The sequence below is a fragment of the Notamacropus eugenii genome, chromosome 3, assembly GCF_028372415.1.
Source record: "Notamacropus eugenii isolate mMacEug1 chromosome 3, mMacEug1.pri_v2, whole genome shotgun sequence".
Taxonomy (NCBI): Eukaryota; Metazoa; Chordata; class Mammalia; order Diprotodontia; family Macropodidae; genus Notamacropus; species Notamacropus eugenii.
The window spans coordinates 318,359,595-318,385,934 of record NC_092874.1 but is presented as its reverse complement, the minus strand read 5'-3'; the positions used below and the strand labels follow the sequence as shown (position 1 = coordinate 318,385,934).

Sequence of the window (26,340 nt, the reverse complement as noted above, 5' to 3'; positions counted from 1 at the left end):
GAAGTGTCATGTATGAAAAACATCTCTTCTTCAAATTCCCTCACAAGCATCCTCCCATCTACTCTGTCTGTATTGGGTATGTACTTATTTGTTTAAATTCTGTCTTCCTTTTAGAGTTTCTCAGAAACTCCTTTAGAGCAAGGCACTGTTGCTGTCTTTACATTTCATTGTATCCCTTAGTGTAGTGCTTGGCACATCATAAGTACTTGATAAATGCTTGTTGATTGATTAAAAGTTGACTTTTCCAAGTGGATAGACCATAGGGTACATAGAAAGGAGTAAAGTGTCAAGATTCGAAAGATAGGAAGAGGCCAGGTTTTAAAGAACTTTAATTGCCAAATAAATTTATTTTTGATCCTAGAAGAAATAAAGAGTCATTGGGATTTATTGAGTACAGTTAAAGAAGTTAGAGGATTTAGCCACTGATTGGATATATAGGATGATCAAGAGAGAGGAGTTGAGGATAGCACAGGGTAACTGGAAGGTTGTTGTTGCTCCTGAGAGTCAAAAGGAAATTTGAAAGAGAGGGTGACTTTTTGGGGAAAGATGGTGACTTCTGTTTTGGATATGTAGAGTTTGAGAGGACTGTAGGACATCTCGTTTGAAATGTCCAATAGGCAGCTGGTGATGTGAGATTGGAGCTCAAGAGAGAGACCAGAGCTGGATAATTAATTCCATAGCTCATACTCTGTGCCAGGCATTATGCTAAATGCTTTGCAAATATTATCTCATTTGATCCTCATGACAACCCTGGGAGGTGGGAGCTATCATTATTTCCATTTCACAGATGAAGAAACTGAAGCAATTGGAGGTTAAGTGACTTAACCGAGGTCACACAGCTCCGAAGTTCGTGGGCATGATGTGGATCAAGATCCAGCCAGGTAGGAGGAGAACCAGGAGAAAGCAGAGTCACAGAAGCTGAGAGAAGAGAGCAGGTCCAGCAATAGAGATAAGAGGTCAAGAATCACTTAATCAAGTATTTGTTAAGTGTTTACTATATTCCAGATATATCTGATACAGTGAATGAAGTGATCCTACCTACAAGCAGCTTACATCTAAGCGGGGAGAGGTCAGAATGAGAACTGAAAAAAGACTTTAGGTTTGGTAATTAGGCTATCTTGGTAAGTTTAGAGAGAGCGGTTTGCATTATGACCTTGGAAGCAATGCATATTTCCATTGGACTAGAAACAGTGACCATATTTTACATAAATATATACATATATAAGTATAACTTCAAATATTGTGATTTTGAATACTTGTCACCACTTCGTAAGATTTGTTATTTTTATTAATTGGGACCTAACTGTATAGATAGGTTAGATAGGAGCTGAGTAGATTGAGAAATTTCCAAGTTAAGATATTTGATGAAACATTTAACATATATGTTATATTTGCTTAGAATGAGGGCAGATACCGTGAGCCAAGAACTGAACTCATTGAGAAAGGAAGGAGAATGTCCTTTGGATTGACGGTAACAATTAGCATCTAGATTGGGTGCTAAAAGTGGATTTCATAAGAAGGGAGATTGCTGAGTGATGGAGGTAGAGGGAGAATCTGAAAGTAGCAGTGGGAAGCAAGAGGTATTGCAACTCTGCCACTGTAGCCAAATGTGGAATGGGCTGCTTCATATTTGAGGCCCACTCTTGATACTCCTTTGGCTTACAGATAGTAGGGATTATGAGAACATTATCTTTATTTGCAGGGATAATAAGGGACAGTAAAATGTTAGAATAAGCTCATATAAAATAAGAATTGAGGAACTGATAAAAAACTATTCTTTTTTAAGCTTAGGGGATAGTGAAGATAAATAGTTGATATTACTTAAAATTCAACATAGTTTGACAGTATCTAATACATATGATATGTAGTTACATAAATTTTTTTGTGCTAAATGGTTTCTTGCTGCTGAGCTAATGCACCTTGTGCCACTCCACCTTACCAAGAAAACAGAAGTGATAGTTGTGAGTGCTTTCTTAGAACCCCTTGACATTATCCTCACTTTTCTTTTCCTCCTTTGCTCCAATCTTTGGCAAAAAGGTGGTCCTTGTCAAGGACATCCCTTTACTTGTGCCTTTGATCCCATTTTCTTCTGTCACCTTCGGGAGCTTACCCCTTCAGTCTTTTTCTTTTGTCTCCATTCTTCCTCCACTGGCTCCTTCCCTGTTGCCAACAAACTTTCCCAGATATCACCACTCATTTGACTCTCCTTTTCTTCAGTGTCCCATGTCTCACCTTCCTTTCATGGTCAAACTTTTAGAAAAAAATTTGCTTCCATTTCCTTTCGTTCCATCTAGTTTTCACATTTTTGCAATTAGGCACCTGACTTTACAATTCAACTGAAACTTGTCTTTCTAGAGGTTACCAATGATCCCCTAACTGCTGACTCGGATACCTTTTTCTTATTCTTCATCCTTTTTGAACTTGCAGCATTTTGACTGTTGATGGCCTCCTCTTGAATATTCTTACTTCCCTGAATTTTGGGATCACTGTTCTATCCTTTCTTCTGCCTGTCTGGACACTTCTTCTCCTCTCCCTACCCCTTGCCCCCCTCCCCCCCAAATTAAGTCCCATTCCCAAACAGTGGTGTTTTTTTATTCTCTCTCTGTAATCTCATCAGATCATATCTGCAGGTGTCATTTCACTCTTTAGTTCTGCATCTCCAATTCAGTATGTCCAAATTAACTCATTCTCTTTTCCCCTAAACCTGTTGTCCTTCACGTTTCTCCTTTTCTTTGGAGGATACCACCATTTAGCTACCAGAGCTTGCAACCTTGTTTTTTCAGTCTTTCTCAAACCCATGGCTAATCTGCTAAATCTCCTCCACCTCCATGAAATGTCTTGGCTTTGTCTCCTCTTTAACCACTCACCTGTACTATTGCAATAGCCTCCTAATTAGCGTTCAGTCTTTCCAACCCATTCTTCACGGCATTCAGAACCCCTTACTGTTTGGCTCCAGTCTACCTTTTCAGGCTTATTTGTTCTTACTGCCTTTTTTCATTCAAGCTGGCTTACTTGTTGCGTCTCAGTCTTGACATTCCATCTCCTCCTTCCGCCATGATTTTGCACAGATCTCACTTGCCTAAAATGCCCTCTGTCTTCACCTCCCCATCTCAGCATCCCTGGCTCCCTTTAAGGCTCATGTCAGTTGCCACCTTCTGTGGAGAGCCATTCTTTAGTGAGAGCTAATTAATGACCGAGGGATTCTTTTTTATACTGAATCTGGTACTCTGCATTACAGTGCTGTTTTTATCATAAACTTAATAACCATTAACAAAGACAGATACATCAATTAACAATTGAAGTTTTCTGTAAAATCCTTAACATATAGCAAAGAAAGACCAAATGTATTCATACGTATCAGAAAAATATTTGCTCTGTGCCCCTTTCCAACTTTATCTAAAGTTACTATATTTGGCTCTCTTTGACTTTATGTATATATAGTTATGGTTAATGTGTATTTCATGGTGCTGCTCCTGCTGATCTTACGTTGCATATAAGCTTCTTGTGAGTAGGGGTTCTTTCATTCTTTGTATACCAAACACTTAGCACAGTAGGTGCTTAATAGATGCTTGTCACTTGACTGATTTTGTGTCATTGTGTAGGTCCTTTCTGATTTCCTTGCATAGGCTTCATATCTATAATTTTTTTGTAGCACTATAATGTTGTATTAAGTTAATAAGCTGTACTTGACTTACCTACTTTCTAGTCATTATAAACACATAGGTTGTTTCCATTTTTTGGTATTTATTATAAGTAAGACAGTTATGAATATTTTATACAAATGTCACTTTTTTGGAGGATACATTTTAGGATGTAGTCCCAGGATTTTGATGTTTAAGATATAGCTCTTGCAATGAATTTCCATATTTTCCTCCAAAATTTGTTTACCCTTTCACATTTCTTCCTATGGCATAAGTGCCTGTTCCTGTACCCTTACCAACATTTTTTCTATTTTCTCTCAGAGTTTGGAAAGGTAATAGCTATAAAAATTGCTTTATTTGTATGTTCTATATATAATATGCATGATTTGGGGTTATGTAGAAACGCCAAGTTGTTTTTCCAATGGTGGGGGAAATAACTATTGGATTTAGGGATTCACTAATTATTGACGGAGATTTGACAAAGTGAAGAAATTATGATAACAAGTATAGATTATTCTTTCTAGAACTTCGGAAGTGAAGAGGAGGAGAAAAGGAGGATGGTAGGTTGAAGGTGAGAATAGCAGGCCTGAGGGACAATTTGGTTTTTGTCGTTTTTTGGGTTAATGGATGTTTATGTTAATAGTATGTTTCTAGTTAGGGAAAGAGTGGAAAATGAGGAAGGACATAGAGCAACTAATGGAATATATTGTTTATTCATATCTAATTTTTGAACTTGAACTTAGAGGCCAATGTGACTAGTCAAGGGAAGCTGAACATTTTTGAATCTTGTTTCATAGCGTGTTCATGGACTTGAAGCATATTGTCTTAGTAGTAGCTCACAGCTTTCCAGGTGGTAGCAGCATTGATCATTCTAGCTATGGGTCTCAGCACTGTGAAGAGAGAAAGCTCTTTAAGACATGCCTTTGTAGACACTCCTCCCCAACCTCTGTGACGCCCCACCCAGTATATTTTGCTTTAAAAAGCTGCTATTATGAGTGTTTTATTATCATTTCAAAGCAGAAAAAGTAGCATTTTGATGAAACATTTTCTTGATTCTTTTTTTTTATTTAACTTTTAACATTTATTTTCACAAAATTTTGAGTTACAAATTTTCTCCCCTTTTATCCCCTCCCCCCCCCCAAACCCAAGCATTCTTATTGCCCCTGTGACCAATCTGCTCTCTCCTCTATCCTCCCTCTCTGCCCTTGTCTCCGTCTTCTCTTTTGTCCTGTAGGGCCAGATAGCTTTCTTGACCCCTTAACCTGTATTTCTTATTTCCCAGTGGTAAGAACATTACATTTGATCCTAACACTTTGAATTCCAACTTCTTTAGCTCCCTCCCTCTCCACCCCTTCCCCTTGGAAGACAAGCAATTCAATATAGGCCAAATCTGTGTAGTTTTGCAAATGATTTCCATACTAGTTGTGTTGTATAGGACTAACTATATTTCCCTCCATCCTATCCTGTCCCCCATTACTTCTATTCTCTTATGATCCTTTCCCTCCCCATGAGTGTCGACCTCGGATTGCATTCTCCTCCCCATGCCCTCCCCTCCATCCTCCCCCCCACCCTGCTTGTGCCCCTGTCCCCCACTCTCCTGTATTATGAGATAGGTTTTCCTATCAAAATGAGTGTGCATTTTATTCTTTCCTTTAGTGGAATGTGATGAGATAGACCTCATGTTTTTCTCTTGCCTCCCCTCTTTATCTCTCCACTAATAAGTCTTTTGCTTGCCTCTTTTATGAGAGATAATTTGCCCCATTCAACTTCTCCCTTTCTCCTCCCAATATTTCTCTCTCACTGCTTGATTTCATTTTTTTTTATAAGATATGATCCCATCCTCTTCAATTCACTCTGTGCACTCTGTCTCTATGTATGTGTGCGTTTGTGCATGTGTGTGTGTGTGTACTCCCACCCAGTACCCAGATACTGAAATGTTTCAAGAGTTACAAATATTGTCTTTCCATGTAGGAATGTAAACAGTTCAACTTTAGTAAGTCCCTTATGACTTCTCTTTGCTGTTCACCTTTTCATGGTTCTCTTCATTCTTGTGTTAGAAAGTCAGATTTTCTTTCCAGCTCTGGTCTTTTCATCAAGAAAATTTGAAAATCCTCTATTTCATTGAAAGACCATTTTTTCTCCTGAAGTATTATACTCAGTTTTGCTGGGTAGGTGATTCTTGGTTTTAGTCCTAGTTCCTTTGACTTCTGGAATATCCTATTCCATTCCCTTCTATCCCTTAATGTAGAGGGTGCTAGATCTTGTGTTATCCTGATTGTATTTCCACAATACTTGAATTGTTTCTTTCTAGCTGCTTGTAATATTTCTCTTTGACCTGGGAATTCTGGAATTTGGCCACAATGTTCCTAGGAGTTTCTCTTTTTGGATCTCTTTCAGGCGGTGTTCTGTGGATTCCTTGAATATTTATTTTGCCTTCTGGTTCTAGAATCTCAGGGCAGTTTTCCTTGATAATTTCATGGAAGATGATGTCTAGGCTCTTCTTTTGATCATGGTTTTCAGGTAGTCCCAGAATTTTTACATTGTCTCTCCTGATTCTATTTTCCAGGTCAGTTGTTTTTCCAATGAGATATTTCACATTATCTTCCATTTTTCGAATCTTCTCGCTATGTTCTGTGATATCTGTCTTTTTCATAAAGTCCTTAGTGTCCATCTGTGCCATTCCAGTTTTGAAAGATCTATTTTCTTCAGTGAGCTTTTGAATCTCCTTTTCCATTTGGCTAATTCTGCTTTTGAAAGCATTCTTCTCCTCATTGGCCTTTTGAACCTCTTTTGCCAATTGAGTTAGGCTAGTTTTCAAGGTGTTAATTTCTTCAACATTTTTTTGGTTCTCCTTTAGCAGGGAGCTGATCTGCTTTTCATGCTTCTCTTTCATCCCTCTCATTTCTCTTCCCAGTTTTTCCTCCACCTCTCTAACTTGATTTTCAAAAATCTTTGTGAGCTCTTCCATGGCCTGAGCCCATTGGGTGGGCTGGGACACAGAATCCTTGATTTCTGTGTCTTTGCCTGATGGTAAGCATTGTTCTTCCGCATCAGAAAGGAAGGGAGGAAGTGTCTTTTCTCCGAGAAAGTACCCTTCAATAGTTTTATTTCTTTTCCCTTTTCTGGGCATTCTCCCCAGCCAGTGGCTTGACCTCTGAATGTTCTCCTCACACCCACCTGGCCTCCTGGTCCTCCCAGCCAGCGTTTGGGGACTGAGATTCAAATGCTGCTTCCCGCCTTAGGGCTTTTGGCGGGGGCAGGGCTGCTATTCAGTGTGAGAATTAAGTTCAGATGGTCAGATTGGGGCAGGGCCACCTCTCAGGCACAGTTCCCTCTGGGGGTTTATGCACAGACCTTCCACAATGGATGCAGGCTCCCGCCCGCTTGGGGAGCCCCTGTCTGCAGCCGCCTCTCAGCTTCTATCTCCCGGGGGCGGGGGGGCCGAGCCATGGGGGCACCCCACTCCCCTTTCGACCCGCCAAAGAGACTCTCTCACCGACCCTCGTCACCTGTGGGTCGGGGGGCTTGTGCCGCCATTGGAGATCCCGTCTCTGAAGCCTGCTCGGATCTGTACCTCTCGGAGCAGCGATTCTTTTTGTCAAATACTGGTGAAGAGGTTAGGGGAGGAAGGAAGAGATATCAGGAATATTTAGATAGGAAACTGAATGAAGAGAGGAGAGAGTATCATTTAGAGAAGAGGAACGTTCCCAGTGGCATATTAGAAAGAATCAAAAGGACCTGGTTGCCCTCCAGTATGTGTTCCTTAAAAGGTCATTTTTGCTTAAGACAAAATTGAAGGACATTCTTTTGATTAAAGATGAAATCAATAAATCTAGAGGATTTGCTTTCGTCAGTTGTGAGATTAGATGGGCGCTACAGAAGACATGAATAGAAAGTGGAAAGGCAGTTAAAATAGGACACGCCTACCAACATGATTTAAAAGTAGTCGTTGAGAGTCATGTACTATCCCATTCCTGCTCTGAAGAGGCGGGATGAGAGGTTGGGAGGGAGAGAGAAACTGAAGGGTCCTTCTAGAGGTTTTGCCTAAGATCCCATGGATGGTCACATTTGTTATACTAAAATCTTGGCTTCTTGACTTCTAGGCCACTGTCTTTAATATTATATCATCAAGGGATCGTTCTCAGTAAAAAGGAGTATGATCTTTGAAGTGAATAGAGGGGAGGTGGTCCTGTACCTAAGAGGAAAAATTAATTGGGTTCCTATGATAGCTTCAGGTTCTATGCCATATCAGTAAATATTGTGGACTAGGCATTCCACGTGCTAATGTGAGAATAGCTCAGTTATAGAACATCATGATTTGAATAGTTGTGGTTTTAGCTATGGTAGCTTGTTCAGGTCATTTCCTAGATTATAATCATCATGAGGGCAGGAATCATGTCTTTAATCTCCCAAGGACCTAATTCAGTGCTTTGCATTGTGGTAGTTACCTGGATGACTGTGACATGAAGGCTTCAGTACTCTGCCCATGAAGGCTTTGTGGACCTGACAAAGTGCTCTCCATTTTTGGAGGAAACTGCTGTAATAACATAGCAAAAAGCAAAACAACCAGGGATAATTTCAAAGGCTAAATCAAAACCCCCCTACTCCTGCCCCGCCTCCCCCCCCCCCCCCCCCTTGCCCCAGCTGCTGGTACCTTCCCCACACCCTTACCTCATACCTGTTTTGTATATACACATAGGTGTATACTCCCTGCTAGAACGTGTGTATGTTCCTTGAGGCTGGGGCTGTGCCACTTTTGTGCTGTGTATCTCTTGCACCTAGCACAATGCATGGAATGTACATACGTAATAAATACTTCATCAATTCTTCATTGGGTTTGTTTCCTTAACTGTGAAATGAGGGGTTTGAGTTAGATAATCTCTAAGGTGCCTCTCAGCTCTAAATCCTAGGAATCTGTGTCTCCAGATATACCCCAAGTTACCAACTCAGTGGTTACCACCTGATAGTGGCAAGTAATAGCTTTTCTAGCAATCTAGATTAAAAAAAAATATTCTTATACCTCTATTTTGCCAACAAAATGTATTTTGTGCATTAATTCTTGACTTCTAACACAACCATTTATGTATATTGTCTTTGAAAACGGCAGCTATTTTGTAATGTCTATTCATGGTAAATTATCCATATGCAAATTTCAAATTCTTTGCCTTAAAAGTACAAACAAAATCCCTTAAAACATTTGGTACATCCTGGTCATCTGGTCCTTTTTGGGATAGTATGTTAATGAGTTACAAAGCTAACTTTAAAAATTTAAGTTAATTTGATTTTGACCTTTCATTTTTAACTCTCTGCAGTAAGATGAATGTGTTGAGAAGAAATATAACCTTTCTAATCAATATTATTTGCCAATACTACATATTCTTTGTTTCTACTATCTTGAATTTTGTTTTTTAGGTTTTCATGTTTTTGCAAGTTGAAAATTGATTCAAATTAGGACTTTTATGCATTATTGTGGAATTTAATTTCACACATTATAGATTTTGAAATTTATTGTAATCTCAGCTGAGAACTATTGTTCCGAGTCGCAATGTAATACAGTCTGCTGGTTGAATCTAATTAAGGTGTCGTATCACTTGCATGCAGTATGTTTCCTTGCCTAGAATGTGCTAAAATTCCTCACTTGGGAATAACACTTCACTCAATGCTTCCTGGTTTGATTGAAAACCCACCAAAACTTGACATCCTGTGTGTAAGTCTGGTTTGAGGCAGACTTATTTTGTTTATCTTCTGCATTTTTAACCTAAAATCTCAACTGCATTTTGTAGCATGACTACTAATAAATTGGATTGAGTAGTAATCTTATTAACTTCACCTATATTCATGTACCATAACTGTTCAGACACGAGCATTGATATACTGCAGTTCTTGGCACTCAAATATTAGCAAAGTCTTTAAATGACTCGTTTAATGAAAGTAAAGTAAGATAGCTTAGGAGTGTGGTTGCTTTCTAACAACTCTGAATTATAATTTAAAATAAAATGGACATGTTGGTTTTTGTAAGATATTTAAAAATTATAAAATACTTACAGTAACACTAATGAAATGGGGAAGATTACATACCCCCAGGGAGTTCCGCACCTATTACATTCCTAACGTGGACTTCCCTGTATTTAGTGGGTTTGCTGCGCCTGTTCAGTTTAAACTGGAAGTTACGGCCACAGCTTTAGCATGTCTTTAGTTTTTGTCTATGTCTTGTGTTTCTATAGAGCTGGGTTCGATTAGTGAAGACCCTTGTGTCTAAGCTGCCTGTAACCAAGAGTGCCGGGGCAGCTGGAGGGGTGGTGGCAGTTCAGAGAAATACCTGGTGTTTGAGGTTTTCCATGTAATAGCCATGGCTTTACTTCATGTTATGGGTTGAATTTTCTGTATGCCATCTATCAGGTCTCCAAACATTTTTATTGCTTATTAACTAGCCTGGAAGCTAGGAAGACCTGAGTTCTAGTCTTGCCTTTGCTGCATACTGGGCATGTGACTGTGGCTAAGTGTTCTAACTTCTTCCTGCTCTAGGCAGCTCTTAGGTCTCAGAGGGCTGCTGTTGTACCATGTACTTATCCTCGGGCCATCTACACTAAGTCTAGTACCATTATGATGAGCGCTCTGGACATTCAAAGAAGGTCAGAGTTTCTGTGATGGTCAACAATGGGATTCTACTAGCTTGGGAGATAGAGGGGGTGACCTGTTCTCTCCCTCCCCCTAAAAAAAATTGCAGAAAAGGAGCAGCCCTGCATTGGTAGAAAGTTTCCTCACTTAGGAGCTCCCTGTAGCAATGAAATCACAGGTAAAATCTGCCCCTCCCCTACTGCTGTGTACTAGTGATTATGTCCATTACAAAACTTACCCAAAATAGAAATGAAGAAGGTTATGGCAAGTGAAGAGAACACCACTTGACTCAAGGAGTGAGACTGTTGTGTTGGGTCCAGTTTACTTTGGATGTGAATGGGGAGAGACTAGAGGCAGGAACTCAAGTAAGGTGCTATTACAGAAATCTGTGGAAGAGGTGATGGAGGCCTAAACTAAGCGAGTGGCCCTGTGAGCAGAAGAAAAGGCTTGTACTGGAGAGATGTGGCAGTGGGAACAACAAGACTTGGACACGTGAGGTGAGAGAGTGTGAGGAATTAAAGATGGCACTGGCATTGTGACCATGAAGGAAATGGGAAGATGGTAGTGTTCTTGAGAGAAATAGGGAAATTTGGAAGTGGAGGAAAAATAATGTACTAAGATTTGTCCTCTTGTTACAACCTATCCCTGCTCATCCTGTGTGACTCATTCTGTCCAACCCCAAACAAAAAGGGGTGGGGATCTTACAGGTCACTGCCCTCACAGCCTAGAGCCTATCTTCATAGTCAAGTCAGCAAACATTTACTATGACTTGACTTCTGAGGGCCACCTGTCATAGTCATGAAGTGACCTGATGGTCTGGGTGGGGATGACATGGGGAGGTGTTCAGAATTTTCTGTTGTCACAAGCACAGCTGGTGCCTGGATAGTAGTTAGGTTCTGAGGGGTCAATGTCTAGTTCAGAAAGGGGGAAACTAAAGAATAGGGGGAGGCATTGGGTCATAAGAGCAGTTATGGTTGCACTGGAGATAAACCACTTGACTGACTGTGGGAAAGTGAGATGTACCCTATCTTCTCACCCCTAGGGGTAAGGCCTTTGGATGCTATTTCTCTCCATTACTACCTTTTTGGGGAACTTTGATAATTTCACAGATGGCAGATCAGCCATCAGTGCTAAAAATCAATAGGCTTTTATTTCAAGGGCATTTTAACTTAGAAAAGGTGTCTAACTTGAGACACCCAGGTGCGTCATAGGCACTTGAGATGAGTACAGCTAGATGTGTGCCCTGTATGTTCTTAGGAACTGGGGACCCTATTGCTCCCATTTGGGAAACACTCCAGAGGGGGGCAGTAGTGTAAGAGAAAAGCAGACCCTCTTGGAGTCAAGTCTTCAATCTGACCTGGTTTGTGAACCCAGTCTCAGTGGTACTTAGCCAGCTCAGGGCCTCTGCGTGTCAGGAAGAAGAGATAAAAGAAGGTGTGATAAATGAAGGTATGGCCCTTCTGACCTGGCCCAGCTCGTGTCAGCAACTTACCATCTCTGCCATCTGAAGGTCCAAGGGGGCTGCTCTGTTATGAGGAAGGCCAGATGTTTTATAGGGAAGGTCTTGATTAGGTGTGTCTGTTATTTTCTTACCTCTTGTCATGGTCAGAGAGATGCCAATTAATGAGGTTGCAGGAGGAAGTTTCCAGCATGCAAATTTCTGGGTATTGGGGCAGGGTGTGTAGATACAATGAAGGAGGAAGGGACATGTCTAGAGTAGAGACAGCTTGATGCAAGAAAGAATGGGACCAAAAAACCAACACAGAGCTAAACTAGACTATAATATTTGTTCCTAGAATGTTTTTCTACCTTAGCGCTTTGCTCACATTATTTCTTTTGCCTGGAATAATCACCACTCACACCAACTCTCTCATCAGTTTCGGTCTTTTACAATACTCCCCATCCTTTAAGGTCCATTTCAGATGTGACTGCTTTCATGAATCCTTTCTGATTTCTTTTCCATCCTGAAAATAGGTGGAATCTCTCTGAAATTTCAACTGTGCTTCATGGAATAGCTATTTATGGACTTGTCTTACTTGCCCTTCCCTGTGTCTAGATTTTAGGTCCTTTGTGGAACTCCATCTTATTGTTTCTCTCCCTCCCCATACAAGAGGTGGTATGTAAGTGCTCAGTGATTAATGATTGATTTTGATTGATTGGCAATATCCTATCATTACCAGGAAAGAAGGCTGGGGTTGATTACAGACAGGAATTGTGCAGTGCAGCAGATTTCCACTAGAGGGTCACGTGTAGTTGCTTGTTTATTTGTGCTCAAAACAGCTCTAGCCTCCTCACCATTCTGTGTTTGAGCTGTGCAGTTCAGAAAATAGGTTGGTACCCCTAATATACATATGTCATAGGAATGCTCTGGTCACGAGTGACTCCATCTTGGACATTTAATAAGCATGCTCATCATTGAAAGCCCCAAAGTTTGTAAACAGTTTGATTTTGTAGATCTGATAACCAGAAATGCTCCTTAGAAGCATGTGGTTCTCATGTCTACACAATCAAGTTGTTTACATACTTAGGGACTTGAAGTAAGCATGTTCATTACAAATTCAAGATGGACTCATAATATGCCATGCACTGGATCCTTATTTCTCTTATTGTTTTAGGCCCTACCCTCCTCTGTTTTTACCACCATATTCTTGAGCTTGGAATGATTTCTTTCATCCACCCTCCACCTTATCCTATAACATGATAGCCCTTCTCCTCCTCTCTCCTCTTCCCCCTTCCCCCTCTCCCCCGTTCGAGTTCCAGCTTTCCTATTTATTAGTAGTGTGCCTATGGGCACATCACTTACCCTCCATGAACCTCCCTTTCCTTATCTGTAGAGTAGCAGTTATAATATATTATCTACTCTATAAGAGTGTTGTGAGGAAAGTGCTTGGCAAAATGTAGAGTCCTGTGTACCTGCCAGCAGCTCTTGTTGCTGGTGTTGCGGTTTTGTGGTGTGTTGTAGTGGAACTGTCTCAGAATCCAGAATCAGGCCACCTCTAGTCCAAGTTTAGACACCTCTCATGGAGTGGGCTAAGTTCCAAGAGGAACCAGATGGATTTTTATAGGGTCAGGATGCTGATTACACAATCAAAACGTACATGGAATATAGGAATATGATTAATATTAAAAAGGCAGGAGGGGTTTGTTAGGGGATTAGGTAATGGAGGAGGGGCCCCATCTGTGGTTTGGTGGTTGAACATTCTGGCCATGCTGCCCTCCAATTGGCTAGCTGTTGTGGTCCTGTCTGGTCAAGATGGGTGATGTGATTGTAGCTGAGTACAAGAACACACCTGTTTCTGTGGGAATGGGTCTGGGGGCAGTAGCTAGGTAGAGACAGTGGCTGGGTTCCCATCATCATATGGACACCCCTGCTCTTTCTGTGGGAACTAAGAGTTCAGGGACACACCTGTTCTAGTGAGCAGTGAGGCATAAGTTAGGACATTGGTGGGGGCTGAGGGGGAAGCTAAGTAGGCACAGTGGAGCCTATGTTGAAGTTAGAATATTGGAACTGGGGGCTCCTTCTTTCCCCCCTCAGAGAACTGGGGCCCAAATTCATTTGAGAAAAGGGGTAAAGGTCTCTGCTTCAGTAGCTTCTTCAAGCTGCAAAGGGGCATAGAGCTGTCACTGTCTCTATGAGTCCTGGGGAGGAGGTTGACTGGAACCAAGGACAGGTCACATCCAGGGGCTGGTATCCACTGTTTTGCTGCCAGCTGTAGGTGAGTTGGCCTGTAGTCTGAGAGACACAAATATGACGGGCAAGTTCAATATGCAGGGCCCCAGATATAAGGAGAAAGATAGATGTCTCTAGTAACAGGCAGCTGTCTAGGGCAAGTGTACCCATTTACTAAATTATTTAGACTATAGAAAGGAATATAATTTTAGACTGAATAGTTCAGATCTGACACACGTTTTAGTAACTCCGATGTATCCCAGCCTTAGGATATGGGATGATGATTAACATCGTGTTTGTACTTTTGTTTTACAAACTTCTTTTCCCTTTGTCTAATTGTTTGTCTAATTGTTCCCAAATCATTCAGAAAGGATGTTCTGTTCCAGGGATTTAACCTTTCACTTCACCATGCAGGCAGGCAGATGACAAGCCTGTGTATTAATTTACCCAGTTGTTTGGAATACGGAATGACTGCACATTCTGATTGAAAACCAAGATTTCACATGCTTGCATTGTATTCATATCTTTTAACTTGCTCTAGAGAAATTTGAAAAGGAAAAAGCAGGGACATACCAGATATGACAGGATAAAACCTCCTTAGCTCTGTTTAAATTCAGACAAGAGTCTCTTGTATTCCATTTCATAGCCAGACTCAGGAATTGCCAGGTGGGAAACATTCCTTTTCGAAGGAAGATAGTGGGAAAACTGAGCCAGGAGGGTCCCACCATAGACTGAGGCTAAAATTGCCCTTTTGGCTTTTCCCAGACAAACCTCCACCTGTAGCAGGATCACATTCCCTCTGAGTAGTCTGTGGCCTTTCTCTCAGGTACAGATTTAATGCAGACAACTATATCTAAATTCAAACTCAAAACAAAATCAGTGCAGTCCCAAGGACTTTTACCTCAAATGATAAGTCTCACCAATTGCATTATAGGGCTTGATACAATTGTTTTTACTCTTATGGAGTTGCAATAAGCAATAAAAATTTATCATGACTTACATACATAAGAGATGTCATTTCTCAGTAAGCCAAGTTCATTGTTTCCTGGAGCTGATGACCTTGCCCGCTAGATGATTTCTGGGGATCTGACAAGTTTGCAAATAAGGAGGAATTGATAGGGACCCCCAAGAAGGGGCTGGTCTTCCTGTCTGCCCTGTTATTCTTCCCCTGGACTCATGAAAGCCACATACTTTCTATGGGGCAAGTCCCCTATTTTCAATCTTAATTTAATTAGTTTTGCTCTGACTGATTTTTCTTTCTCCTTGCCAGGATGTCTTTCAGGGTTCCTATATTTTATTTTTAGAATCCTAATATATGGTAGCTGGCACATGTGGCCTCTGGTCACTCCCTGTAGCCCTACAGTGAGGCAACCTTGGCCATCTTCCTAAGGGGTGGGAGTAGGGAATGTCTACCCATTCTACCCTTAGAGCTGTTGTGGGATCAATTTTAGGTTTTAACATAACAGTCTCAAATATCAATATTTAACCATATTATAATTTTCATAAGTGTGAGCCAAATTGTTTTAGCTCTAAGACAGTGTTATTAGCAGGGCTTAATAAAGTAGCATAACTGATTTTAAACAATTTTTTCCCACTGTCTTTTAGTTTCAAAAAATTCAGTTTAAAAGTTGCTTTGTCTAATACCATTTGTCACTCAAATTTTACAATGTAATTTTACTGAAGTTTAGAAATATAATAACAACACAAACAGTAAACTTCAGATGACATTAATTCCATTTCTAAATCACATATACATTTATTGATAGAAGATTTGATGTGCAAATGCAGGCTGTGGTAATGGGATGTAGCATTAAATCTGGAAATGTTCAGTGTCTCCTGTTTTAGTGCTTTTGAGGCTTGATGGTCTCATGCCTTTCTTTTTGATTTTGTTTCAGTTTAAATGACCATTTCTTTGGGAGTGCTTTCATCATATCAGCTAGCAGATACAGAATTGAAAGAGGCAAAAAAGAAAAGAGCTTATAGTGTACAGTAGAAGTCCTCTCTTTGGGATTCAAGAATAGATTTTTCTTAAATGAAATGAATGAAAAGATGTTTACTGAACATTTATTACTTGCTAAGTAGTAGGCATTAAAAAAGAAAATGCTTATTATATTAAGTTAGATAGGTGTGTGTAATATTCTATTAAATTAAAACATTCTGGCTACCAGTTAAAATCAGAATTAAAGAAAGGACAAAATATTAATTCATCATAGGACAAGAAATTTTTTCATTACCTCTTCAAAAGTTGGGAGGGGAATAGGATAGATAATATTTCCTATTCTTTATTTGTCCACAATGTGATGTGGCGTTATAATGAAATGAGAGAGGCAGCATGGCACAGTGGATAGAGAGCTGACTTCAGAATCTGGGAGACCTAGGGTCAGGTTCCATCTGCCAGAGATCCATACTGGTCATGTTACCCTAGAAAAATCACTTAACATCTCAGTGCACTGGGCAACTCCCTGTGACTGGAAGTTGCCCCATAAGGTGCTCACCTGCCTTTGTTCCAGAAAATTACTCACAGGGAACTCCCTGCACTTCTGAAATCAGATTAATATTTTGTCCTGTCTTTAATTTTGCTTTTAACTGGTAGTCAGAATGTTTTAGTTTAATAGAATATCTGTGTGTACACACACACACACACACACACACACACACACACACACACACACACACATATCTCACCTCACACCTATCTATCTATCTTAATATAAGTCTTATCCATTCTCGGAAGGGAGAGATGAATTCTAAGAAGTAAGAGTTTTTTTTGTGTTGCGTGCCCCTGTAGTCAACATGTGTGCAGAAAATTATGCTCTGTGTTGTGGATTAGACACTATTATTTTAAAATCTGGCTTATTTTTCTCTGCTGTCAACTTTACTTCTAGGCCATTCTTTCTTACTATTAATTGATGTGTTACAGGTTTACAAGTTTTTTTTTAAAAAGTAATACTAAAATTTATCATTTATAACCAAAAAAATCAGTGATACATTACAAAGCTAAATGGACTGCTTTTTTCTTCTAGTATAATTGAAGGTTGACCCTGAAATGTTCATATTCCCTAAAGTAAAAAATTGCTTCCCAATTAGAAAAAGTGTGGCAGAAACTAGGTATAGACCAACATTTCAACCATATACCAAGATAAGGTCAAAATTGGCATATGATTTATACTTAAAGGGTGATATTATAAGCAAATTAGGAGAGCATGGATTAGTTTGCCTTTCAAATCTATTGGATAAGGGAAGGACTTAGAACCAAAGCAGATACAGAGAGCATTATGAAATATACAATAGAGAATTTTAGTTATATAAAATTAGGGAAAGACAACTTAAAGCAACTCTGATGTACCACTTCACACCTATCAGACTGGCTAATATGACAAAAAAAGAAAATAATAAATCTTGGAGGGGATGTGGGAAAACTGGGACACTAATGTTGGTGAAATTGTGAATGAATCCAACTATTCTGCAGAGCATTTTGGAACTCTGCCCAAAGCGCTATAAAACTGCATATCCTTTGATCCAGCAATACCACTGAGAGGTCTATTTTCCAAAGAGATAAAAAAAGGGGGGGAGGGAAGAACCTGTTTGTACCAAAAATACTTATAGCAGTTTTGTTTGTGGTGACTGAGAATTGGGAATTGAGGGTATGCCCAACAATGGGAAATGGCTGAACAGGTTATGGTATATGATTGTGATGGAATGTTATTGTCTGTAAGAAATGGCAAGCAGGATGATTTCAGAAAAACCTGGAAAGACTTATATCAACTCAGGCAAAGTGAAGTGAGCAGAACCTGGAGAATATTGTACACAGTAACAACAGTATTGTATGATGAACTATGAATAACAGCCGTTCTCAGCAGTGATCTATGGCAATCCCAAAAGATTCATGATGAAACACACTATTCACTTCCAGAGAAAGAACTGGTATTGTTTGAATACAAACTAAAGCGTACTATTTTTCACTTTCATTCCTTTGTTTGAGTCTTCTTGTACAAAGTGACTGACATGGAAATGTTTTATATGGTAGTACATGTATAACCTATATTGAATTGCTTATGGTCTCAGGGAGGAGAAAGGGAAGGAGGAAAGAATAAAACTTGGAACTCAAAACTTTAAGTGTTAAAAATTTTTTTAATGTGTAATTGGGGGAAAAATAAGATTTTTTTAAAAAAAAATTGCTTGCCTTATATTTTGTTAACTTTTGCCAAATCAGTATATTAACCAGGAAATCTGTCAAGAATAATTAAATCTAACCTACTTTAAACTCTTTTTTTGTTTAGCGAGGAAAATATGACATTCCAAAATGGTTGTCTCCTGGCAGTATTCTACTTCTTCAGCAAATGTTGCAGGTAAAATTTACTTTTAAATAACTTTTAGTCTAGTGAAATCATCTGAAAAATTTTCAGATTGGATTGTCTTTCCCTCGTTAAGAACTTTAAGAGGCCAATGTTGTTCTCCCTTTCCTCCAAATAATGATCCCTTCGTTTTTCCTATCATGTCATGCTTCTTAAAAAATGCATTGAGTTCCTTCATTGAATTAAATTACATATGCTAGGTTTTTAAGGCCTCTGTCATATATGCCTATATCTGTAGGTTTAAAATATCTTCTCTGATTCTTTTATCTACTTTCTAATTGACCCAACCCCTCTCTTCCCTTTCATAGCCCTATATGTGTCTGTTTGACATATGACATGAAATAGAGGAAGCAGTTTAGGGTAATAAAGAGAAATTTGGGTTGGAAGAAAGGAGACCTGGGTTCTCACCTCCATTGTGCCATTGACTACCTTGGGCAAGTGATTTACTGTCTTGTACAGTGGAGATGATAATGTCTTTAAGGGTTATTCTGAGAATTCAATTAAATATTTAGTAGATTGTGAATAAGATATTTCTCAGAATCTTTAATTTCTTTGTTGTCAACTAAAGTATAATCTATGACCCCAAACCAAAGCTCTGGGCTTACGCAAGACAGTTTTGGAAACCTCTCTCTAAATTCTCCTTGGCTTGTTTCAGGGTTTCCTCTGGGAAAGTAATATGCTTACTCTTGTCTAAAAGGTTATTGAGCTTCGACTCGACCCTCTCAGGCACTAAAGATTGCGTATGTTTTGTTCTACCTAACAAGAAACACAAAATACTTGTACTTGAGCCTATGACTAAAATGCACACACACTTCTCTCTCTGCTGGTCTTCTGTCTACTGGATACTTACAAGTAATCTTTCTGAAAAGCTGATGCTTAAAAGCTCTGTGGGCTCACATGGATTTTGTTTAGTCTTGAAAGCTCTTCAGTAATATTTCTTGGTCTTGTTTCGCCACTGTCTAGATTTGCCCCTAGGAATCAGTATTTGGCTTGTTTTATTAAAGGACCAGCAGTTCCCATTCAAGTACTTGGGATAACCGAATAAATTATAGGTTTTGTTTATCCCAAGAAAAATCATGAAAGTCTCACAGTTAAGCTTTAGGTCAGGAAGCTAGACTTGACAATCCTTCCATCATTAACATTGTAGGACTGGGAAAATCCAGTATTTGAAATACTGAAAATCCAGCATTACATCATGCTAATGTAATATAGTGTTACTTTTGCTATATATCTAGAACTCATTTTCATTTACCATTTCCTTTCTTTGTCAAAATCTACTTCTGTTTCATCTACCTTGGTTAAGTAGAGCTGATGCCATTAATTGTCCATGGCAAGACTAGCAATGTCTAATCCTTGACCATGCCACCTTTTTGCTGAAAAAGTTTCATTGGTTCCCTGTTGCCTATTGGATACAAACTCCTCTTGTCACTGAGAGCCCTTTGCAGTCTGATTCCAGCCTACCCTACCAGGCTTATTATGCCTGACTTTCCCTTCATACACTTTACGTTACAGCTAAAATGGCTTCCTTGGTGTTCCTCATACACAACATTTCATCTGTCTCCATCCCTTTGTACAAGCTGTCCATCCTGTTCCTCCTCCTCACCTCTGCCTCTGTGGAAGTCCTACTTCCTTCAAAGCTGAGCTCAAGTGTTGCCCTGATGGGAGGCCTTTCCAAACCATCTCTTTCCCCTTTGCTGTATAAGGGTACCTCACTTTTACTTTGTACTTTTCCACGTATCCAGTGTTCATTGCCTCGGATTGGAATATATATGTTCCTCGTGGACAAGGCGTGTTTGATTTTTGTCTTTATATCTAGCATAGTTTTTGGCATACAATAGATGCTTAATAAATGCCTGCTGATTGATTTTTTTCTTCCTGTTATCCTTACATCTGAAAACTGTATGAATTTAATGAAAAACTATCCTTTTTGAAGTTTTTTATTTGATTGTAAGTTTTTTGGAGAAGTGATCTTGTGTATTTAATACAGCACTCAGCATTGTGACTGCTTATGTATTAAATTAGTGAATATTTATATCCTAAGGATATATTTTTTGGCAAAAATGTGTGTTATAACAGACTTACTGGCTGAACTTTATGAATGTCTATATCACTAAAGTTAATTCTGCTAGGCACAGAACTTAAAAGCCAGTATTGATTGCTCTAGGATTTTGTGTTGTTTTTCACCTGGATTCACATTTCAGAAGATCTTAAACCAAGACCACTGCAACATGGCATTTTCGTGATTATAAAGTTTTTAACTATTCGAATGAAGTTTGAGCCCTTAGGAGAAAAAGTATTCTGTTCATTTGAAAAAGATAATCTCTGGCCGATTCTCAATGGCCACTAGGTGGACCCAAAGAAACGGATTTCTGTGAAACATCTGCTGAGCCACCCCTGGATCATGCAAGATAACTTGTGTCCTGTGGAGTGGCAGAGTAAATATCCAGTGAGTATAATGGAAATACTATTTATACTGTTTTGTGGTTTTTTAAAATCATTTCCTTGAATGTCTAATCCCCACAAAAATTGAGGATGCTTTAAAATGCTGGATGATGATTTTTATGATGATCCACTTGGTTCTCTACCTATGCATTCTTCTTATCCTTAGCTGATATGACTGTACCGTTGTTAGCCTCCAGAAATCCTTGGGAAGCCAGAGCAGAATATGCCACTATTCCTCTCTCACTTTCACTATTCCTTGACTATTTTTAATAATTGTGCAGCTGGATTCCAGATTGACCCTATTCCCTTCCCACTAGCTCAACTAACCTTAGTTCATTCTTCTTTTATCTTAGCAGTATATGAACTGTGAATAGCACAGTTATCATTTGATTTTAAGAGCTACTAATTTCAATTATGTAAACAATTTGTCTCTATTTTGGTTGCAATTTTCTGTAACAACTAGAATGTTTTCTTTTTTTCGGGACTTTAGTAATTGTAATTTTCTAAGTTCCCTTTCAGCCCTAAAATCCTGCGATTCTGTGATGATCTAATGACAGTAAGAGAGTAGACAATGTAAAATGCCTGTACGTGGCCATTGGGTGTCATCACTTCTCCATGGAAGGTTTTTTGTAGATTCTCAGTTTCTAGTCACACCCATGAACCTAGTGAAAAAATGTGCTATCCCAACACGAAATAAAATAAAGATGACATGTTAGATGAAAAAAGAACAAGTGTATATTTTCCTTATCTACTCTCAAAAAAATTTTCCCCTAATTTAGGACCGTAGAAGAAAGGATAAGTATCTTAGAAAATTTAGCTGTTGTGAGAAAGAATATAAACTTTGTCTTTTATTGGGACAGTAGCAGTTCTTACCTAAATGTATGCATTATTTGAAATATGGTGATCTCTGTGATATAAAATCTGCTTCTAATACTTGCAGTTCCCTTTTGTCACAGAGTTGGAGCTAACATGATGCTTCCAGGGCTTGGTCCCTCACCAGGGTCTCATAGTCATGTTCCCAGTGGAGCACATTGCTCTCAGAATGTCACCTTGCTTTGGGACCCACAGGCCTCTTGGAATCAGAGGAGAAATCAGTGAATACATCTCTGGTGCTCTCCAGTCCTTATCTTTTGTTTTCCCTTTCTACTATTTCCTCTGGAACTTAACTGTCTTGCTAGCAAACTTTCCTTTAACCTAAATTTCTTTTTATTTTCCTTTTATCATTTCATTGATAGCTAGTCTTTTCTTAAAGATGCCGCTTTTGACACTCTCTCCAAGACTGGCTGTTCCTGCTCTGATGTCTCTTGACTTATGAGGCTAGGACAGTTAGCAAAACATTTCTTGCTTCAAGCTGCTACTTTCAGATTTTCCTTCTACTACTATCGTTCAGCAACCACCTCTTTGCTGTAAAAATTCTCTCCATCCTGTCCAGATCCTTGTTGCTCTCACTTGTGGATGTACCAGAGTTACAGTCTTCTCTATCTCAAGTCTTGCCTCATTCATACGTCGTGCCTCTTTGTTCTGCAGCTCTCATGTCATCCTATATTAAATTCTTCTCTCTCTAGTCCTCCTCAGCCATTTCATCTGTAGACCTGGTTCTCTTTCTGTCTGCCTTCCCCCTTACCTAAGTACGCTGCAGGTGATGGAATAACTAGTTACGATGATTGACCTTAGCCTTATTTCTGTTTTCCCCTTCTTGTTTTCTAGAGTAGAGATACTGAGCAGTGGGAATCTGTGACTTCAACATAGCTGTGTCCCACATTGTTTTTATGTAGTGATGCTGAGTACTAATAAATAAAACTAGTGTTGTATTTTAATTTCCAACAGAATTTTTGTTAATGTAATTGTTCATGTTGCCATTGCAGTGTGGGCGCCTTGATGAAGACTGTGTTGTAGAACTTTCAGTGTATTACAAACACAACAGACAGATAATGGAAGACTTAATTTCATTGGTAAGAACAAGGTTTTGTTATTGTTGTTTGTTGTTTTTTTCTACTTCATTTAATATGTTATTCCTGTGTTTGTGAGCACAATATGAAACCTTACTGATTGTCTTTATTGCAAACTTATATTGAAAATGAAATCATTTCATATTTCAACATTATTCCTACTTATAATTCTTCTGATGTTTTCTGGCCTTCAGTAAAAGTAGAACACCATACCAAAAATGCTGATGTGAGGTAGAGTTGTAGTGACTGTGTTTTCCAGGCCATTATCCTTGTAGGTAATAAAATCATTCCATCTCTACTTTCCAGTCTTTCTCTACCTTGCCCCTCATCCCTTGTCAAATTCCAGATCCGGATTACTCCTGCCCCCTGATGCCTCCTCTGCTTCTACTTAACATGCCACTGAATAGAGTTAGAGAATGTATAGAATTGTGCTAATTGGATACCCCACAAATTGATTTTATTCATCTTCACCTGGGCTCTCGGTGCAGCTAGGCAGTCCTTTTATTCTTCCCCAACTGATTCCCCAGGTTGTTCCCAGAGAAGCTGTTCTAAACTGTATCTTTCCTCAAGCTTCTCGCGTTCCCTGCTATCTCATCTAAGGACCTTTATGTCTTATTTTACTGAGAAAATTAAGGCTGTTTGCCATAAGTTCCCTCTTCTCTTCATCTCAAAACCTCTTGACACCAGTTTCTACTCACCCCAGTTTCTGACAGTGATGCGACCCTTCTTGATCTTAGGCAAGATGTCCTTTCAGTCTCTCCCTATACTGGTTCCTTCAGACATTCCCAAGTATCTCCCATCCTTAAACACACCTTGAAGCTGTCGCTCTGTATCTTTCCCCCTTTTCTCAGACACACTTCTAGAAAAAACTATGTGTGTTTATTTTCTTTACTTTCTTTCCACTCACTTCTCAACCCTTGCCGTCTTTTATTTCACACTTGTCCAAAGTGTAACTTCTAGTTTAACTATTGTGGGACTGTTTTATTCTTATCCTGCGTGTAACACTGTAGTATAACATCTTGCCCATTTTTATAACTCATGTAATCATGAAATTTTTATGTTTTCTGATGTTTAGTTACCTTAAACTTTCTAACTTTATGCAGTGTGATTGTCCTCTCAGAGATCTTTTCTTGAAATAGGTAAGTTCATACTTGCATATTTGAATGAAAGGAAATTATGGTAGTAACAAAACTTTCTTATTCAGTGTTTTAAAAAAAATGTTTTTTAAAAAGTCTTTTTGTTTTTTATAGCTTGCAAGGTGGTAAGGAGTTTACCAAATAAATATTTTACTGGGCAGTGACTATGAGGAAGCAGTAAATTGCAGTGAAAAGAGTAACAGGCCCAAAGTTTGAATCTAGGCTCTGCTATGTACTACCAGTATGACCTGGACCAAGTATCTTAACCTCTTTGAGTCTGTTTTTTATTTGTAGAATGAAGAGGTTGGACCAAATGACCTCTGAAGTCCTTTCTACCTCGAGTCTGACCCTGTGATCCAATGACATTAGCACCTGCTGGGCTTGTCTTTTGGTCCTTCAGTATCCCTCTTGGTGTTCCTTTTTCCTCTTTGACCATATATTTCCTTAATCTGTACTGTTTCAATAACACCAGCTCCAGCCCATTTCAGGTACACAGTGGTCATATTTTAGCCCTCGTCACATGGAACCACTATATCAGTTTCAAAATCTTGACTTTGGAAATTCTGCTGTTACACCATTAATAGTAGCTGATATTTGTCATTATTTCATGCATTATTTCACTTGAGCTCCTTAATAAGTAATCCTGTAAGGTGTAGGTGCTATAGCAATTTCTCCCATTTTACAGATGAAGCCTGTAAATAATGGAATAAGTGACTTTCTTCTTGTCACACAGCTAGCTTTAAGTATCAGAATTGGGATTTGAGCTTCAACGTTCTTGACTTTAGGGCTCGTGGTTTATCCGCTATGTTATGTCATGTTCGTTTTCATTTTGATTTCTAGTCTTCAAACTCTCCCTTTTCTCTTTGTCTCCACTACTCAGACTTGACTCGAGTCAGATGCTTTAATAATTCACTAGCTACCATTCTAGAATCTTTTGCCTTGTCTTTTATTCCCAACCTGTTATTCTTGAGCAACTTCCTCCATTTGGTTCTTCTGTTCCTGACCAAAATTGCTGAACATCACTAGAGAAAGTCATTGGTATCCAGTTATGGGACAGTAACCTCTTCTGAGCTCTTACTGATAAGCACTTTTTATTTCATCCATACTGTTCCTTATTTCCTATAATGGCTGGAGGAAAATGGATGTAGAGAAGATGTAAATCTTTTCCTTATTCTTCAAGCTCTGAAACATCTCCACTACTCACCTCATCCCTCTATGTGTAAAGCAGATGATCCAATTTCCTACCTAACTGAAAAAACAAAACCTGACCTTAAATTCTTAGAGCTTGTTCAGCTCTGTTCCTCTGTATCTAAAAACTTCTTGATGTGTTTACCTGTTTTCCCTTTTTTAAAGGAAAAGCTATTAATAATCTTTTACCTGTGCCCTTAAGTATATGGAGCTGATTACCTGTGCCCTCTGACCCATTCCTTCTCCCCTCTCAGACCTGATTCCATCAAGTCCCCCTCTCTCAAACACTTTAAAAATTTGTTGATACTTTTTAAATGATATTGCCATTTTCCTATATCTTTCTTTCACCATCTCCTTTGTAATGAAGAATTCTTTCCTGATCTGTAATGTCTCCTTTTTTTGTTATTTCCCTACCTTCTGCCTATGAACATGTTGAGACCTTGATAATCCTAAAACCTGATTCCCTTGATTCTTCTGTCTTTCTTAAGCTATGCTGCGGGCTGTCCCTTCACTTCTCCATCACCTGCTCACTCCTTAACCCCTACATTCTGCAGCAGCATTTGCAGAAGTCAGATGTGACTTCACTGTAGACAATCCCCAGACTTCTCAGTCTTCTTTCTCTTTGATTTCTTTCAGTATTTGATACTGTCTGTTACCCTTCGGCCTTGGGTCGTCTTCTTTTCTCCCTCTGTATTCTCAGTAACATCATTAGCTCCCTTGGGTTAACGATCATCTCTATGCTGATAACTCCCAGACGCACATCTACAGACCCAGTCTCTCCCCTGAGCTTCAGTTCCATGTTGCCTGTTGGATATTAAAAACTGAGGGTGTCTAGAGCTTAATTTATCAGCCCCTCTTCTAAATTTCCCTATTTCTGTTGAAGGTCCCGCCATCTTTCCAGTGCCTCAGGTTTGAATTTTGGCATTATCCTCAGCTTTCCTGTTCTTCCTCACCACCCAAATAAGAGAAGGAGAGAAGGAAGTAAATAGGGACCTACTGTGTGCCACGTACCGTGCTAAATGTTTTTATAAAGATTAGCTCATTTGATCCTCACAGTGGATAGATGGCAGATGCTCTTTTTATCCCCATTTTACAGTTGAGGAAACTGAGGCAAACAGATTGACTTGCCCAGGGTCATACATCTTATAAGTATCTGAGGCTATATTTGAATTTGAATCTTCTTGACTCCTGGCTTAATAAGTGCATCCTAGATTGACAGATATTTTTTCTCTGGCTTCTGTTACCACAGGCCTGGTTTCTCTCACACCTCTGCTTTACTGGTTCTTCTTCATTATCCCTTGATTTTGGTTTTTGTTAAGCTTTTGTCCTCAGCCTTTTTTT

The 26,340-nt window shown here is 39.2% G+C and overlaps 1 protein-coding gene across 5 annotated transcripts in view; it reads left to right on the top strand.

Annotated features, from left to right (window-relative positions):
* Nucleotides 1-26,340, top strand: part of MELK (maternal embryonic leucine zipper kinase) — a 97,820-nt gene that overhangs the window by 50,337 nt on the left and 21,143 nt on the right. For 3 of the 5 annotated variants that reach the window (XM_072596788.1, XM_072596785.1, XM_072596787.1), the window contains 3 exons: nt 18,210-18,278; nt 20,632-20,730; nt 22,592-22,678. In XM_072596788.1, coding sequence (XP_072452889.1) covers nt 18,210-18,278; nt 20,632-20,730; nt 22,592-22,678 — 255 coding nt within the window. The remainder of the gene's footprint in view (nt 1-18,209; nt 18,279-20,631; nt 20,731-22,591; nt 22,679-26,340) is intronic. The other 2 variants (XM_072596786.1, XM_072596789.1) reach the window with 1 other exon arrangement.